The sequence below is a fragment of the Protomyctophum parallelum genome (assembly GCF_964188405.1).
Source record: "Protomyctophum parallelum genome assembly, chromosome: 11".
In the NCBI taxonomy this organism is placed as follows: Eukaryota; Metazoa; Chordata; class Actinopteri; order Myctophiformes; family Myctophidae; genus Protomyctophum; species Protomyctophum parallelum.
This window is the reverse complement of record NC_139707.1, coordinates 626,678-643,894: the sequence shown is the minus strand read 5'-3', so window position 1 is coordinate 643,894 and position 17,217 is coordinate 626,678. Positions and strand designations below refer to the sequence as shown.

Sequence of the window (17,217 nt, the reverse complement as noted above, 5' to 3'; positions counted from 1 at the left end):
TGTTTGTGCCTGTTTTTTGTGGCACAGGGGGCTCGCAAGCGAAGGCCGGATGGGAGAAGGATGTACTCTCCGTATAGTGGGTGAGCAGCATCAGATCGGATACACAGGGCTTTGTTAAGTACCTGTTTCTTAAAGATCTGGTCTAGGCCGTTCATTTGTGAGCCAATGATTTTTGAGGCCACTTTTACAATTCTCCCTAGGGAATTTTTGTCTCTGATGCAGAGATTACCATACCAACAGATAATGGAGAAAGAAATGACGGACTCGATGTAGGCACTGTAAAACAGTTTCATCAGAGTCTTGTCGACATTGAACTTAGCCAATTTCCTTAGGCAGTACAGGCGTTGTTGACCTTTTCTTTGCATCACATCAGTATTTAGGTCGAATTTCAGTTTGTCATCAATAATTGTGCCTAGATACTTGTAGCTTGTACCATTAGCTTGTTACATTGGGTTTTTAGGATGACCAGTTTGGGTGACATTTCTTCTTTTCGTTTTATGGGTATAGAACAAGTTCGCCTGCCCAAAAGAGGCAGTATGCATGACCTGTTACTCAAACAACGTGAAGCATATTGGACCACCCCCCAACGCTAATTCAGAACTTCTTGCCTCGTTGAGTGAATTTGGTTTGTGTATGTGTATATATATATATATATAATATTGTATTTTTCCACTCTCTGTCTGTATGTCATGAGAGCAGGACCTAGTGACTTTTGTCTCTTATTGTTGACTATGTTGATTTCCTAATGTATTTGTACAACCATTAGTCTTTACATCTTTTCTCGTATAATGTAAAAGTTATTTGGGGTCCTTGTGCCTTTAAATTATGTCAGCAAATTGAGGATCATCACAAGCTGTACCTCTTCCTCTAATTAGACTCTGTATATTGTGATTGGTTGATTATTTTAAAAACGTTTGTATATAAGTAATTCTGTTAAAATGATGTGTTATGCCTGAGAAAGGTAACACATTTGTGTAGCAAGCTTCTTGGATCTGGCAGCGTCAGGTTATAATAATAATAATAAAACTTTATTTGTATAGCACCTTTCATGACATGAAATGCAGCTCAAAGTGCTTTACAGAACAATGGAGAATAAAAGAAAAGCAAGGCAACGACAGCAATGCAATACAGTGAGGACATGAATAACAAAAACTAAAAATAATAATAATAATAAATAAATAAATGAGAAAGGTCCGGAGGGACCGAAACGTTGCTTCATTAAATAAGACAATACTCTTGTGCCGAGCAGATACACAGTGTGCGGGTGTACCTTATTGCTTTCAAGGACCCCAAGTTTGACATGCATTACGGACCCCCATTTAATGGAATTTCTATCTCTGGGACCCCCAATTTATATTGTGAAATCGATGTTAATTTAACTCTGACAGTGTACAAATGGAACCACGTCCCGTTAGTGGGTCCATTTGGTTCCATGTGTACACTATCAGAGTTACAGATGGGTGGGGGGCTTTTATTTTGTATTTAATTTGAATTATTATTATTATATCTAGTTGTATTATGGTTAAAACATTGAGAGCTTCTGCTCTGTCTGCACTGCAAACAAGACCTGCTGTGTTGTGAGGTAGCTGCATGTGGAAAGCCTGATCCAGTCTACAGCCCGCCATGGACAGTGACTACTATGCCCTAGGGCTGTCAGTTCACCTCTATAATCCAATTCGAATTTCATTGCTTCATTATTTGTAATTTTCGAAAATATTCGAATATTTACATTGTTTATTTTAACTCATATTTAGCCTATAATAATACACAGAATATAATACGATGCACGTTCTGTCCACTAGAGGGCCCCCCCTTCCAAACGAGAAAGCAGTACTTTCAGCACATGTAATAATGGTTTACGGCACAAAATAGCGTTTAAACTGTTTTATTGAGCACAGTGCACTCAGCACGGTAAGATTGTTGTCTGTCTATATTTGCATTTTACAGTGAACGTGAAACGTAAACGACAGGCCTAGCGCGAGACCCACCGAATGCTTGTGTTTCCACGGACATTATGTCATGTCATTGCGGTCATACTGTCGCGATATCGCCGTGCTTAATGTGGTCCGTGACCGTGGCCCTGACAGGCGCTATGTCTGTCTGTCCTGCACGTGTCCCCGTCCCCCTGTACGTTGGGACCAGTGGACTAGTCCGCTCTGACAAGGCGTAGTTATGCATATCATGTCAATACTCTCGTCTCGGACGGGCGTCCCGCGTCCCTGGTTGTGGCTTGCGAGCAGCCCACCAGGGGGGCTTTAGCTCACTCTAAGCGCTGCCGCGCCGCTCCTCCGGACTTTTCGGGGGTACCGCCTGGGTTCTGCGCGACGGGCTTGACCATGCGGAGTAGCCCTCGTCGCCCCGCTCAGGACCCACGGAACCGCGTGCTTGTCAGCGGCGGTACCGCGAGGCCACGGGGCATAGAACGCACGAAAATCGAGCCTCCGAAAATACTTTCGAGACATTTCAACGTTTTTGACCGCGTGCTCAGCCTTTGCAATCGGGGCCCTTGTCACCTTCGTGTAGCTGGCTAGTCTCCGCTAATTTATCACCGGGCCACTAAGCCGTCTCTATTACGGTCGCGAGGCCACGGGGTCCGGAACCCGGCCCACATTCGCTCGAGACGTGAACGTGCACGTTTTCTAATGCAGTGGAACCGGCCGGGGAGATTTCACAGCGGTAGATTCGTTACTCAATACATTTAGCGGATAAAATAACATAAAACAAAATAAAAATATTAAATAGAATTAATAAATGATAAAAGCTCCATTCGAATGGAAATTTTAGCTTTCGAATATATATATCTTTTTTAATATTCGAATTTCTTTCATATTATGAAATTCGTTCTGACAGCCCTACTATGCCCTCCTCTCAGGCCTGCCAAAGAAGTCAACGGACAAACTCCAAACTTGTTCAAAATGCGGCTGCTAGAGTTCTAACTAGAACTAAAATGAGAGAACACATCACCCCAATTCTATCATCACTGCATTGGCTCCCAGTGGTTTTTAGAATTGATTTTAAAATTCTTTTACTTGTTTTTAAATCCCTAAATGGTCTTGCACCTCCGTGACTGCCTACCTAGATATGTCCCTAACCGCCCCCTCAGGTCCTCCAATGCTGGCCTACTTGAAGTGCCTAAAAGAATGTGCACAAAAAAATATGGTGAGGCAGCTTTTTGCTTCTACGGCCCAACAGCCTGGAATAAACTTCCATTCGAGCTCAGACACGCACCCTCTGTAGACATTTTTAAATCTCAACTCAAGACTCACCTCTTCACTCTTGCTTTTAGTTGAGTTTTACTATGCACGTTCCTACCCTGCCCTGACTGATTTGCTGCATGTGGTGTTTTTATTTGTTTTTATTTATTTTATGTTCTTATATTCAATTTTGTTCTTTGCCATTGTTCTATCACACAGAATGGGAGACCTTCCATTTCCAGGTGGCCTACTCTACCGAGCTCCTGAGCCACTGCCGCCCAAAAACATTAATGATGATTTGATAATTTTATATAGCCTACATAATGTCCTGTAATTTGATCATATATCATGCAACACAACAAGCAGAGTTGCCGAAATATTACATTACATTACATTTACAGTTTCATATTGATTGATATTTGATATTTTCGCCTGGCCAACTTGTATAATTCCTGCATACGTTACTGGCGTGTCACTACAATGTTTTAATAGCATGTTAGTAACAGCACGTCCCTAGCAGGACTTTTACATTCTTGTTGTGTTCATATAGTTTTAACACATTTTGGGCGGGAACCCCTTTTGGTGTTTTAAGCATTATGTTGTACTTTAGCTTTTGAAAAATAGAGCTTGTAGGTCTGCTATTTTTGAAAAATCATGAAAATGTGGCCCAAATGTTTGAATATATTCTTTCAGAGTGAACGTTTTTAACTCAAATCTTTGTCCCTGGAACAACATATTTTCAGATGGGGGTCGGCGGCCAATTACATATATTTTTGGGGGTCCTTGAAATAAAAAGCTAGGCTTTGGAACACCTACAGGCGACAGGTGCGTAGGAGAGGGTACGATGCCCGATAATGAAAAAGGAACAAACACTGTCTTCAAATGCAGTGAACCAACTTTAATAGGGAAACAGCAACGTTTCGGCCTATGCGGCCTTCATCAGGCTATCTTTGAGGTCCTTGACATGAAAATGTTTGAGAACCACTGATATAGAAACATGGGTTTTTCAGAAAACAGTCAGGATTTAGAAGGCATTTGTAGAATCGATCTCAGGTCTAAATGGGTTAAGCAGACTTATTTCAAGATGCTCCAGTGTTTGTGTTCATACAGTCTCCATAGTAAAGTGTCACTATACCTGCACTAACCGTGCAGCCAAACCCAGATGAGCATGAAGAGACCACACGCTGCTCGAGCTGTGAAGATCAGAAGACAAGATAAGTGCTTCACGCCTTCCATTAGACTGGTAGAGCACACACACACACACACACACACACACACACACACACACACGCACAAACACACGCACATGCATGCACGCACACACACACTGACACACACCACAGCAGAGGCAGTAACTGTCAGCACTCCCTGTGCGGTTTATTTTAGGGTTTTTTCTTCAGGTTTAAAGTAAACATTTTTTTCTAAACAGGTTTGTGATGAGACAGCAACAGAGCACATTTCTGACCGAATACTTTTAGTATTAGTATCGGTGTGGTGTGTTGTGTTCCACATGCAGTGAGCTTGTGTGTGTGTGTGTGTGTGCGTGCGTGCGTGCGTGCGTGCGTGCGTGCGTGCGTGCATGCGTGCGTGCGTGCGTGCATGCGTGTGCGTGTATGTTCAGCACAGTTCTGGTCTCACTCCATGTCTCGGCTCAGTATTAAAAGACTGCTTCAAACTCAAACGGCTAACTCCACCACCTCTCCCCCTCTCATGCAAGTAATTGAGAATATATAAAGTCACACCACCAACATCGATGAGGCAGTATTGCTTTGTTTTCAAAATATAAGGTTTTCTTAATTTCCTGAAACATTTATATATTTTTCATTTCCTGAAAAATGACCATTTTGGAGTTAGGTGGTTTCTTCCCGACAGCAGAGATATGCTACACAACCACAATGTTGCACATAGACATACAACAAATCCCCATGAAAAGCAACACTGAAGGCCCTGGCACATTCAAAGTGTCAGAAGCCCTCAAGCCCCAGTCCAAATGCACGAAGAGTAATTAAGGCTCCAATTTAAGTATTCTTTCCCTTGGAGACGGTAAGCGCCATATTTACAAGACTTAGGAGGGAGGTTCATAATAATCTCTCTCTAGGTCGTCCTCAGACGAGCCCTCCATCGTCGTTTCCAGTCATCCCGGTTCTCCATACATCTGGCCAGTTCGTTGGTACTTTGCACTCCTGCATCACTCTTGAGTACATCCACGTATGTTAGCGTGGGGCGTCCTCGTGATCGATGCCCGTGTGTTGGTTCCCAGAGCACCAGTTTGCTGGCTGGCAGTTCTTGATGCCTTTGGCAGTGTCCTGCTAGTCTCATTCTCCTGGCTGCTATTTTCTGGCTCACCCTTGGTAATCCCTCGGTAATCCCTCATACAGAGTCTTGTTAGTGACATGTACAGTCATGCTGATGTTAAGTACTGCACGCAGCATTCTGGTGTAGCACCCGTCAAGGGACTTCTGCAGGGTTGGCTTCAGGGTCCAGCATTCACTGCCGTATAGGAGACCAGACTCCACTGAGTCCACAAGCTGAGTTTGATTTGTCGGGGGGGATTGGAGTTCCATACACTGGTCATGCCATTCAGGGCCCTCCATGCAAGTGCCTTCCTCACTTTCAGATCTTGCTCGGTTGAGTTGACCCATGAGCCCAGGTACTTGAAGTCCTTGACTTCCTTCAGCACAGTGCCTCCTGTTGTTGTGAGAGGTGGATGTTCCGGTGTTATAGGTGATAACCTCAGTTTTCAAATTTTGAAAATGAATTGAAAAGGAATTACATCACTCAGCCTCATGGTGGCGCTATAACAGCCCACTTCACGTTTTTCCCTATAACTCTTGAACCGTAAGTCTTTTTCCATGGATTCCTTGGATCATGACGGATCTCCCCACATAGACCCCATTTCCGTCTAGAATGAAATTGCACCAAATTTGCATTTTCTTCAAAACACACTTTTTGCTCCACCTCCAACAGATTTTATCCAAATCTCACACAAATTGGTACACAACATCTCTGGCACTATTCGATTACTTGAACACTGGCATTTTGATAGTCCATACTGTTCGGCCGTAATCGGCTTCCGAAGTTAGTAGGAGGGGCCTATTTTATAAAGAATACCACAAATAATGAATGGAACGTTCAATCCACACAGAATTTCACATATCACATATCGAGAGTGGTTCAATCAATGTAGCGCCAAAAGCAATTCCCTTTAAAGCCATGGGGGCGCCACAAATGCCAAAAATGTCACTGTTTGTTGAAAAAACTATGTTGGGGGGCTCAATCCCCACCAAAATACTTACACATGATCTCAGGGGTGATGTGACCATTTAATTGACAGGAGGATAGACACTGAGTAGAGGGCTTGGAAATGGAATGGAATGGAAAATACTTTATTAATCCCCGAGGGGAAATTGATTTGTTACAGCAGTAACAGGCAGCCAGCGTTACGCAGCGCTTATACAGAAGAGAGAGGGTGATTGATTGAAATATTTATTAACAGTTTGCAGAATTACAGTACATTTCAAGCACAAACTCAATACAAAGACTGTTAACTGTGAGTGGATGACACAATTAAGCATTACACTTGTTTACAACAGGGTCCACATTGTTCAATTCATCAAAAATGATATATGGACCCCGAGTCTGTACTAAATATATAGAATAACAAATGTCTTGCCTATAATGACAAACCCGAGGCTATGTTCATTGGAGATTGACAGTAATGTTAGTATTAGTAAATAACTAAAAAGTAGTTTTGGAAAAATGGAAACTTGTGGTTAGAGACTTGTGGTTAGAGACGCCATTTCTCATAGATCTGCTGTGTTTTCCTGTAAGTGAAGATGTTATCTTCTGATCTAGAATGAGTGTGTTGGCCTAAAAATAAAAATAGGGGGTTGTTGACTGCAGGTGTGTACTGCGTAGGACAAAAGTGCATTTAGGGAATCTTTGAAAAGCAGAAAAGCACACTGTCTTCCGACAGTGTGCTTTTCTGCTTTTCAAAGATTGCTCTTTACTCCGTCCTGATGAAGGTCTGACAACCGAAACGTCGTTTAATAAGGAGCAACAATGTGTCAAAAGTGGACCATCTATCCATAAATGCTTCAAATTAGACACACGCGTTCCTCCACTCCACCACAGGGAGTGCAGTGCCCGGCCTTGAGTCGGTCTGACCCACAGTTTTCCAGAACCGCCACTAAAGGCTAGCTCTGCCCAGGTTCTGGACAGGGCCCAAATTAGCCAATTGATTACACCTGATCACCCCTGCATGGATCTTCACTTTTTTCTTATCAGAGTTCTATTAAAAGTTGAGAATAGTTTAACATTTTCAGAAATGTATAATGCGTGTGTAATGCTTTTTTATCATCTGTCCAATCAGGTGTGTCTCTCTGTGCCGTGCTGTCAGCGGAAGCAGCCACACTCACACTGTACCACCACCAGGCCAGCCTCCCTCCACCTCCACTGGGCTCACAAAAACACTATCAACCTGAATGACCTCAAATTCACAATCCACTCAGGTGAAAAGTTAAATGGTACAGCCTACCTTTGTCCTATATATCAATGCATTGCTGTATTGAAATTGAGATTAGTTTTGTTCTAATTTCACAGCTTGTGCTTGAATTGATGATTGCTTACTTGTAAATGGCTGTACAAAAGTATAAATGTACAAGTAAAACATTAGGTCAAAGTGGTTATACTGGTTGTGATGCCATGTTAATAAATGTTACTGTGGACCCCCTGGAAGCCCCTTCAAGGACCACTGGCGCGCACGCACGCACGGCACGCACAGTGGGGTTTGACTGCATGGGATCTTTTTTTAAAGACTGTAAGCACATCCTGTGGTTTAAACCTTTCAGGTAAACACTTTTTGAAAACAAGTTTTTGATGAGACATGATCAATAGTGTTAGTGGTGTGTGCGTGCGTGCGTGTGTGCGTGCGTGTGTGCGTGCCTGCCTGCCTGCCTGCCTGCCTGCCTGCCTCTATAGAAGTGTGAGTGTCCCCAGATCTATGTGCCGCATTCCTGGCTCTTACTGATTGTAGTTTTGGTGTCATTCAGGTGTTTTTGGTTTGGAAAAACACGGATCTGCTTCCTGTTTGTAACTATATCCACACAAAATGTATATAATCCAGCACTGAGTCTGTGAAATTATTCACGTCAGCGCTGCCGGGCCACTACAAATATCCCAGTCTGTGGTGCTGAAGCAGCCCAGGGATAGCGAGCGTCCTCAGGCCACGTCCTGACTAGCCTGACCTAAGCAGAGACATTTCTGGCCTAGATGGGAGGGTCGCGTCTCAGAAAAGCGCGCACCCTGATTGGATCTCATCGATCTGTCCGTCACCCCCGGCCCCTCCTCTCCCCCCTAGTGCAGCGCTACGTCACATCATTTAGAGCGACGCCCACCCGGAAGGGTTGACTCCCACTTTTAGACTGGTTCAGCCCACGGCTTTTTCCAGGCTTTCATCTTTCACGAAATGAAAGCCTGGGTATCGAGGCTACGTCCTGACAGACCTGACTTTGAGCCTACTAGATCAGATTTTTGGTGTGTACCATTGATTGATTTAAATATTTATTAACAGTTTGCAGAATTACAGTACATTTCAAGCACAAACTCAATACAAAGACTGTCAACTGTGAGTGGACGACCCAATTAGGCATTACACTTGTTTACAACAGGGTCCACCATGTTCAATTCATCAAAACATTTAGAGACGTACACATAGACACTTCTATATAGTTACAGAACAGGAATTAATCATAAAGGAAGCAAAAAGGGAAAAGAAAAATATACAGTGAGGGGAAAAGGGGGGTGGGGGGGTGGGGGGGGGGATTCAGATTTTACGGGGGCCACTTTCGAATTGCAGCCGTCCGTAGGTGTTAAGACTGAGTTGTGTTCTGAACTCAAATGCAACCACTCAAGAGGCAGGAAGACAGTTAAGAACTTTATTGTCCAAATAAAGCAGGATAATGACAATGTATAGATATACAGTATATATCCATATAAATACATAAATACTCTATAGTATAATTAGGTAGATATGTATCTATGAGAATATATAACGCTATACTTAGGGGAATTCCAAGGGGGTAGTCGAAGACGAGCTTGTAGATCGGCAGCCAAACAAACAGTCCAAGGGGTGACGAACTCCAGGAGTGGCACGGCAGATAGCCAGGTCTGGAGGATGAGAGGAACAAACTAGAAAAAGTGCCCTTCTGGGCACAGGTCTCCACCAGGATAGGAATGTAGGACATTGCAACTTGCCTTCATCTGGTGGTTGGATAAAAGGGCAACAAAAGTAAATTATCCACAGATCCGTGCAGTTAGAGGTAAAAACACTTTTCGGCCAGTTATAGCGCCACCTTGAGGCTGAGTTGAAATTGTTCATGTGGCATTTTGTCCTCGGCCTAGTGGGAATGTGCGTGCACAATTTCACAGAAATCACGCAATGTGTTCATGATTTGCAGCATTTTGTTTGAAACTGAGCACTCCCGTGTACTTTGGAAGCCAATCAGGATGGAGTCTGAGAAATCTGAAAGAACCATTTCGTTAAATGGCTCTAGAGAGACTGTGTACCAATTTGCGCGATGTTTGGACAAAATCTGTAGGTGTACTGTGCAAAAACTTGTTTTGCACAAAGCGGCCTCCTGGTGGCGCTATAACAGGCCGTTCTGGAAATTTTCCAGAGAAAGGTTGGAAAAAACCTGGAAAAGGTTCATCGTTGGCATCCAGGGAGTGTGTGTGCAAAATTTGGCATCGACCGGGTTAACGGTGCCGGAGATTAGCTGCTCACGGACACACACACGGACGGACGGACGGACGGACGGAGTGCAAAACATACTCTCCCCCCATGCCTTCGGCCTGGTGGAGACAAAAAGGTGTGTTTTAAGATTTCGTTTAAAAATGTCCACAGATTCAGAGAACCGTAGATCCCTTGGCAGGCTGTTCCACAGCACAGGGGCATAGTAGCTAAAGGCGGCTTCTCCATATTTCTTTGTGTTAGGGGTCTCTGGAATCTCTAGGAGACCAGCACTAGATGATCTAAGGGGTCTGCCGGGCACATATAAGTTTCGCCCGAGACTCGTATGCACCGTCCCAGCCGTCCCGCCAATTTTGAAGCGTATGCACCGTCCCAGCAAATGACGTAATGACTAATTGTGCCTGATACGGCAGAGGTGCCAGATTACATACATGTACAGTATACATAGGAGCATTACCTTTAATCCTCCCGACACTAAAACATATTGTCAAGGAAATGTGGGATACCTGAGTTATATTTAAGGACGTCATAAACCAAGGCATGAGCAGCTGTTAAGCCACAAGAAGCTATTCTCTGTTCCCACTGACATTTGACCTGTGACTTGTGTGTTAGGACCCACCTTCTCCCCGAGGGGGGGTAGGGAAGGTATTTAAGCTGAAGTCTGACTGAGATGGTGTTGGGTCAGTACGGTGTTCCATTGTAAACGCTTCACTGCTGTCCACGTATTCGAATACAATCTATTCCAATACTCTGAAACTCTGAATTGTGTCTGCCTCATTATTGTGTTTCAACTGTGTTATATGTGCCCACCGACAGATTGCCTTAACAATATCGTCATTACGTCACGTGCTTGTTGCCTACTAGTGTGCAACAAGCAAGTATGCACTCGACAGAGTGCAGTTCTAGTTGTATATTATGTTGCACAACAGCGATGCAATGCGTTGTGACCCTGTAGTTTAGATCAAGTCGGACATTTAGTTTTTTTAAATTATTTGAAACTTTTTGCCTATAAAATAGGGATTTATTATTAATAGATTAATTTATGTACGATTAAATCAATTTGTTTAACAGTTGCACAAATAACTGTGATAAATAGATTCACAGTACAGAATAATTCACAAAGTAATTTGATATTCTTTCACCACCATGTTACTAATACGTACAGGGTTAGGGTTAGGGTTAGGAAAGGAACAGTATGTATAATGTAGACTATTCCTTTGGACCATAACAGTCACATGATACAAGTGCATCACATTACAACCATTTTGTTTAAATACAGAATGAATCACGTCAAATGTCTTTCGCTGCATGTACTGTGCGGCCGAATGTAAGTCACTCATGTGTGCCGTGAACAAAACAAAAACAATTGAGCCTTTGTTCAGCATTGCTTTTGCATTGTACAGTCCAAATAAATTGCAGTGTCGCCAAAAAGGCAGAAGGAGCGAGAGCACTTTCATCATCATCATCGTCATCATCATTTTTCGACCGCGGTCGAGATCATGGATTTCACAATGCCACGCCAGACTTTCCGGTCCTTCATTGCCATCCCCAGTTTCTGCTTACTGATGCATGTGTCCCTAGCGATGACATCAGGGAACGACAGTTCTCTACCTCTGGTCTGCTTTGAGGCAGGACTCCAGAGAAGAAGGGAAGATATAACCTCATTGTCAGCTCTGTAGCAGTGGCCGGCAAACTGTGTTCTTCTGGATCGGACTAGTGAAGAAACACGGGGAAGGTTGCCGTATATTAGATTAGTCGATGGGTGGCTCTTCCAAGACAGATTTTATTTTCCGCTCTCATTAGAAGGCGGGTGTAAGTGCCATCCAACCGTTTCTTTGAAAGTGTCCATGTCTCGGAGCCATAGAGTAGAATCAGCTCAACGGTCGTCCTAAATATTTTTACTTTTAACATCTTACTACTGGGATGACCAGATCTTATGCATGTCATTGCAGGCTGACCAGGCCATACCCTTCCTAGTTTGAAAGGAGTGTTTCCAAGAACTGATGAACCAAGAAGTAAGGAAGACATAGTTGTGTCAGTCAGCCAGCCAGCCAGCCATCCAGTTATAGACGATAGAGTTAATAGCTCACGGCTATTCAAACTATTCAAAAATGTTATTTAAAATAGTAAAAGAAAAGGCAATGCACCTATAGTTTAGGGATAATTGGGCTCTCCCCATTTCCTGTCAACCTAAAGAGGGATTTAAAATATATATGTTCAAAGGTTTGCACACATTTTCACTATTTACCCAAAGATGACTTTTCAATCTTGTAATATTACTGCCAGTTGGAGTTTCCATGTTAGATTGAAGATATTGATAACAGCTTCCTGTCAGAATGTATGTGAAAGCTTTAAATGTGACCACATCCCCCCCCCCCCCCCCCCCACACACACACACACACACACACACACACACACACACACACACACACACACACACACACACACACACACACACACACACATGAACAGATACAGATGCAGAGAAAACTTTATGCAAAAACTTGATGCTAGTTCTGTGACTGTTAGTTTTACAAAACTAGTTATAGCCTGCCAGCCATAGCCAGCCAGTCAGCCAGCCATATAGCCAGTGAGCCAGCCAGCCAGCCAGTTATCCAGTTATAGACAATAGCCAATGTACAAGCGGTAGTCAATGTAGATTGGCTATTTAAACTATTCAAAAATGTTAAATAAAAAAGGGATAATTAGGGATAATTGGGTTTAGCATGGACGAAAAGAGAGCCCCTAGGCTCAATGTAGCCTCTCTCTCCCCATTTCCTGTCAACCTAGTAAAGACTGCTTTAAAATATATATATTCAAAGGTTTGCACACATTTTCTACTATTTATAGAAAATAGCAGAGTTCTGCACAAAGGGGCACTATAGGCTTCAGAATCATTTAGGGACCCCAGAATCATTTAGGGAGATGTTTGGAGTGAGTGTGGAACTATAGTGGCCTTCTGGAGTGAGTGTGGAACTATAGTGGCCCTCTGGAGTGAGTGTGGAACTATAGTGGTCCTCTGGAGTGAGTGTGGAACTATAGTGGCCCTCTGGAGTGAGTGTGGAACTATAGTGGCCCTCTGGAGTGAGTGTGGAACTATAGTGGCCCTCTGGAGTGAGTGTGGAACTATAGTGGCCCTCTGGAGTGAGTGTGGAACTATAGTGGCCCTCTGGAGTGAGTGTGGAACTATAGTGGCCCTCTGGAGTGAATGTGGAACTATAGCGGCCCTCTGGAGTGAGTGTGGAACTATAGTGGCCCTCTGGAGTGAGTGTGGAACTATAGCGGCCCTGTGGAGTGAGTGTGGAACTATAGTGGCCCTCTGGAGTGAGTGTGGAACTATAGTGGCCCTCTGGAGTGAGTGTGGAACTATAGTGGCCCTCTGGAGTGAGTGTGGAACTATAGTGGCCCTCTGGAGTGAGTGTGGAACTATAGTGGCCCTCTGGAGTGAGTGTGGAACTATAGCGGCCCTCTGGAGTGAGTGTGGAACTATAGTGGCCCTCTGGAGTGAGTGTGGAACTATAGCGGCCCTCTGGAGTGAGTGTGGAACTATAGTGGCCCTCTGGAGTGAGTGTGGAACTATAGTGGCCCTCTGGAGTGAGTGTGGAACTATAGTGGCCCTCTGGAGTGAGTGTGGAACTATAGTGGCCCTCTGGAGTGAGTGTGGAACTATAGTGGGCCTCTGGAGTGAGTGTGGAACTATATAGTGGCCCTCTGGAGTGAGTGTGGAATATAGTGGCCCTCTGGAGTGTGTTTTATTATTAATTAATTCCTGCCATGAATTTAAAAAAAAAACTACTATATAACATTATTTTATTGAATTGCGATCATACATAAAAACCTTCTGTTAACACTGTTAAGTTCTTTACCAAAAATAGTTGATCTACAAGCTCACAACGCGGACGTCGCGTTGCTTAACCCATTCAGGACGGGGAACCCCTTTTGGTGTTTTCAGCATTATGTTATGCTTTAGCTGTTGAAAAATAACCACTGACATAGAAACATAGGTTTTTTCAGAAAACTTTCAGGATTTAGAAGGCATTTGTAGAATCGGCCTCAGGTCTAAATGGGTTAAGTAGATTGGCTATATTTTATTTTTATATGTGGGGTAATGATCGATTTTGTCGTCATCTGGGACAATGTGAGCTTCCACCGGGCTGCTGAAGTGCGTGAGTGAGTGGTCCCAGCCTCCAGGACCATGACCCACATTTCTCTGTTCTATTCCTTCCACCTTATTCTCCTTTCCGGGAATCCTTGAGGAGTTCTTTTCAGCTGTGGAGGTAGAAGGTACCCACAGAGCCGGGTCACACTGCTCCAGGCCATGGAGGAGGCTTGTGGCGACGTGAGTGTTGAGGCCTGTCGGGGCTTTATGCGCAACTCGCGGCGTTTCTTCCAACGCTGCTTGGACAGGGAGAACATCACCTCACCTGTGATGTGGACGAGGCCCTCTGGCCCACTGGCCAGACAGGCATGAAGAGTTTGAGCAGGCTGGTTTTTACCGAGTGGGGGTCCCCGGGGGTCCCCGGAACATCCAGCCCACCCCCCCAGGAACGTGCCCAGGGGGGGTCGGCGATGACGAGATGCTGACAGGCTGCTGGGGTCTTCGTTCGGGAGTGGCGGCCCTCGCCTCGTCCTCCGTGTCTTGGTTACGCTATGTCGTGCCCCCAACAAAATCTGAGGCTGGGAAAAAAAGCATTGCTTATTTCGGACCCTGGTCTTGGAATGACCTAGAGTCCAGACTCAAACTGGCTGCTGTGATTCCCCTAGTGAGCTTTAAATGGATTGCCATCATGGGCACACTTCCCATACACTGCTCCTGCTTTGACGTATAGCAACTGTCTGCTTGCTTTTTTAGTGAACTAGCAATTCCCGTTGCTTAGATCTTTTAGTCCTTATTGGTCGCGTTCCTGTTCTCCCTTTTAGCTTCTTTGGTAGTGGGTACTGTATTTATGAGCATTGTATGTCTGTCCTGTTTTTTTGTTGTTATTTTTTGTTTACTGGCAGAGTTGTGTCACTTATTTTGCCTATTGTTCTGGCCAGTTCACACTTGTAAAAGAGACTTCAGTCTCAATGTGGTTTTTTACTGGTTAAATAAAGGTTAAATAAAAATAAAACTGAGGGGGGTCCGCACTCTGCATCCTGCTTCCAGTCGTCGAGGACTCACCGCCGCCCAGTTTCCCATTAATGTTTCCCATTAATGAGGATTTAGTTGACACAATGGAATAAAATGGCGATTGTATTCAGTGTGGGGCAGACGGCCTGTCACAGCCAGATTTGGGAGACCAGTAATAAATACTTAGGCATACACAACTGAACAAGACCAAATTGGATGAGAACTCTCTTCAGGTTAAACCTTGGTCACACAAGGCCCTGTAGCTTTCCCTCAGGACTGTTACCTGTGTTAAAGCCCACAACCAACTGACTATAGTCTGTCCCTGCAGCCTCCCTTAATGTAGGAGTGGATCCTACCACAGGACAGAATCAATTAACAACCTTCCTTCTCATAAACTACTTATACATACTTCCATAAATAATCAATTGTGTAAAAGTAACCTAAACAGAGTTGATGGCATGAAGAGTCATCATGGAAAAGGAGTGTCAAGGGTTTAGCATTTTGTGAGTGAGGTTTTCAGTTTTATATTAAAAAGATGATAATCTTCACGGCATTGTCTTTTTTCAAAATATTGATTATATTGATAATTAATCAATCAAGGGTTGATATGATGATGAGCTGACTACGCATGCACGCACACACGCACGCACACATGCTGCAAGAACGGGTCATTAGTGCAAAATGTATGTAAATAGAGGCAGGCTACAATATTAAATATTACATTTAGAAAATTATGTTTTGATTGTTGACAGGTGTAGTGGTGTACTTAGTGTTTACTGCAAGTTGAGTTTCCATGTCAGATTGAAGATATTGATAACGGCTTCCTGTCAGAAGGTATGTGAAAACTTTAAATGTGACCACACACACACACACACACACACACACAGATTAACAGATAAACATGTATAGAGGAAACTTGATGCGTCGACAGCATATTCTTACAGATATAAGGGACGACTCGTCTACTTGTGTGACAGTTAGTTCAGACTCCAATCAGTCTCAGCCAGCCCGTCCGTCAGCCAGCCAGCCAGCCAGCCAGCCAGCCAGCCAGCCAGCCAGCCCGTCCGTCCGTCCGTCCGTCAGTCCGTCCGTCCGTCCGTCCGTCAGCCAGCCAGCCAGCCGGCCAGCCAGCCAGCCGGCCAGCCAGCCAGCCGGCCGGCCAGTCGGCCATTCGGCCAGCCAGACGATTTGTTTGTCAGCCAGCCAGTTTGTTCATCAGTCAGTCAGTCAGTCAGTCAGTCAGTTTATAGTCAGTCAGTCAGTCTCAGTCAGTTTATAGTCAGTCAGTCAGTTTATAGTCAGTCAGTCAGTCAGTCAGTTTATAGTCAGTCAGTCAGTCAATCAGCCAGTTTGTTCATCAGTCAGTCAGTCAGTCAGTCAGTAAGTATATAGTCAGTCAGTCAGTCAGTTTATAGTCAGTCAGTCAGTCAGTTTATAGTCAGTCAGTCAGTAAGTATATAGTCAGTCAGTCAGTCAGTTTATAGTCAGTCAGTCAGTCAGTTTATAGTCAGTCAGTCAGTCAGTTTATAGTCAGTCAGTCAGTCAGTCAGTCAGTATATAGTCAGTCAGTCAGTCAGTCAGTCAGTCAGTCAGTTTATAGTCAGTCGGTCAGTCAGTCAGTCAGTTTATAGTCAGTCAATCAATACGTTTATAGTCAGTCAGTCAGTCTATAGTCACTCAGTCAGTCAGTCAGTCAGTTTATAGTCAGTCAGTCACTCAGTCAGTCAGCCAGCCAGCTGGCCAGCCGGCCATTCGGCCAGCCAGACGATTTGTTTGTCAGCCAGCCAGTTTGTTCATCAGTCAGTCAGTCAGTTTATAGTCAGTCAGTCAGTCAGTCAGTCAATCAGTCAGTCCAGACTCCTGTGAATCCGTTCGAGACTCCTGTGAATCCGGTCCAGACTCCTGTGAATCCGGTCCAGACTACTGTGAATCCGGTCCAGACTCCAATGGGACTGACAGGAATGGGTGGAATCCTGATGCTGTTCCTCTTGTTGTGGCGTGCAGGTAGGATTGTATTTTAATGATTGTTGGTTTTAAATGATTGATGATGCTCTTTTTATCACTCTGTGGTTTGTGTTTTTTGGTCAAAATTCTTTGACTTGTTGTTCCATTCTGACCTGAGCTGTCAGGTTGTCCACAACCTGCTCACAGACCAATAATGA

At 44.1% G+C, this 17,217-nt stretch overlaps 1 protein-coding gene across 1 annotated transcript in view; it reads left to right on the top strand.

Annotated features, from left to right (window-relative positions):
- Positions 1–17,217, top strand: part of LOC310866416 (prolow-density lipoprotein receptor-related protein 1-like) — a gene marked incomplete at its 3' end in the record, with an annotated part of 48,373 nt that overhangs the window by 7,901 nt on the left and 23,255 nt on the right. Inside the window, exon 4 of the mRNA XM_083776020.1 lies at positions 7,567–7,720. Within this exon, the coding sequence (XP_083632146.1) occupies positions 7,567–7,720 (154 nt within the window). The remainder of the gene's footprint in view (positions 1–7,566; positions 7,721–17,217) is intronic.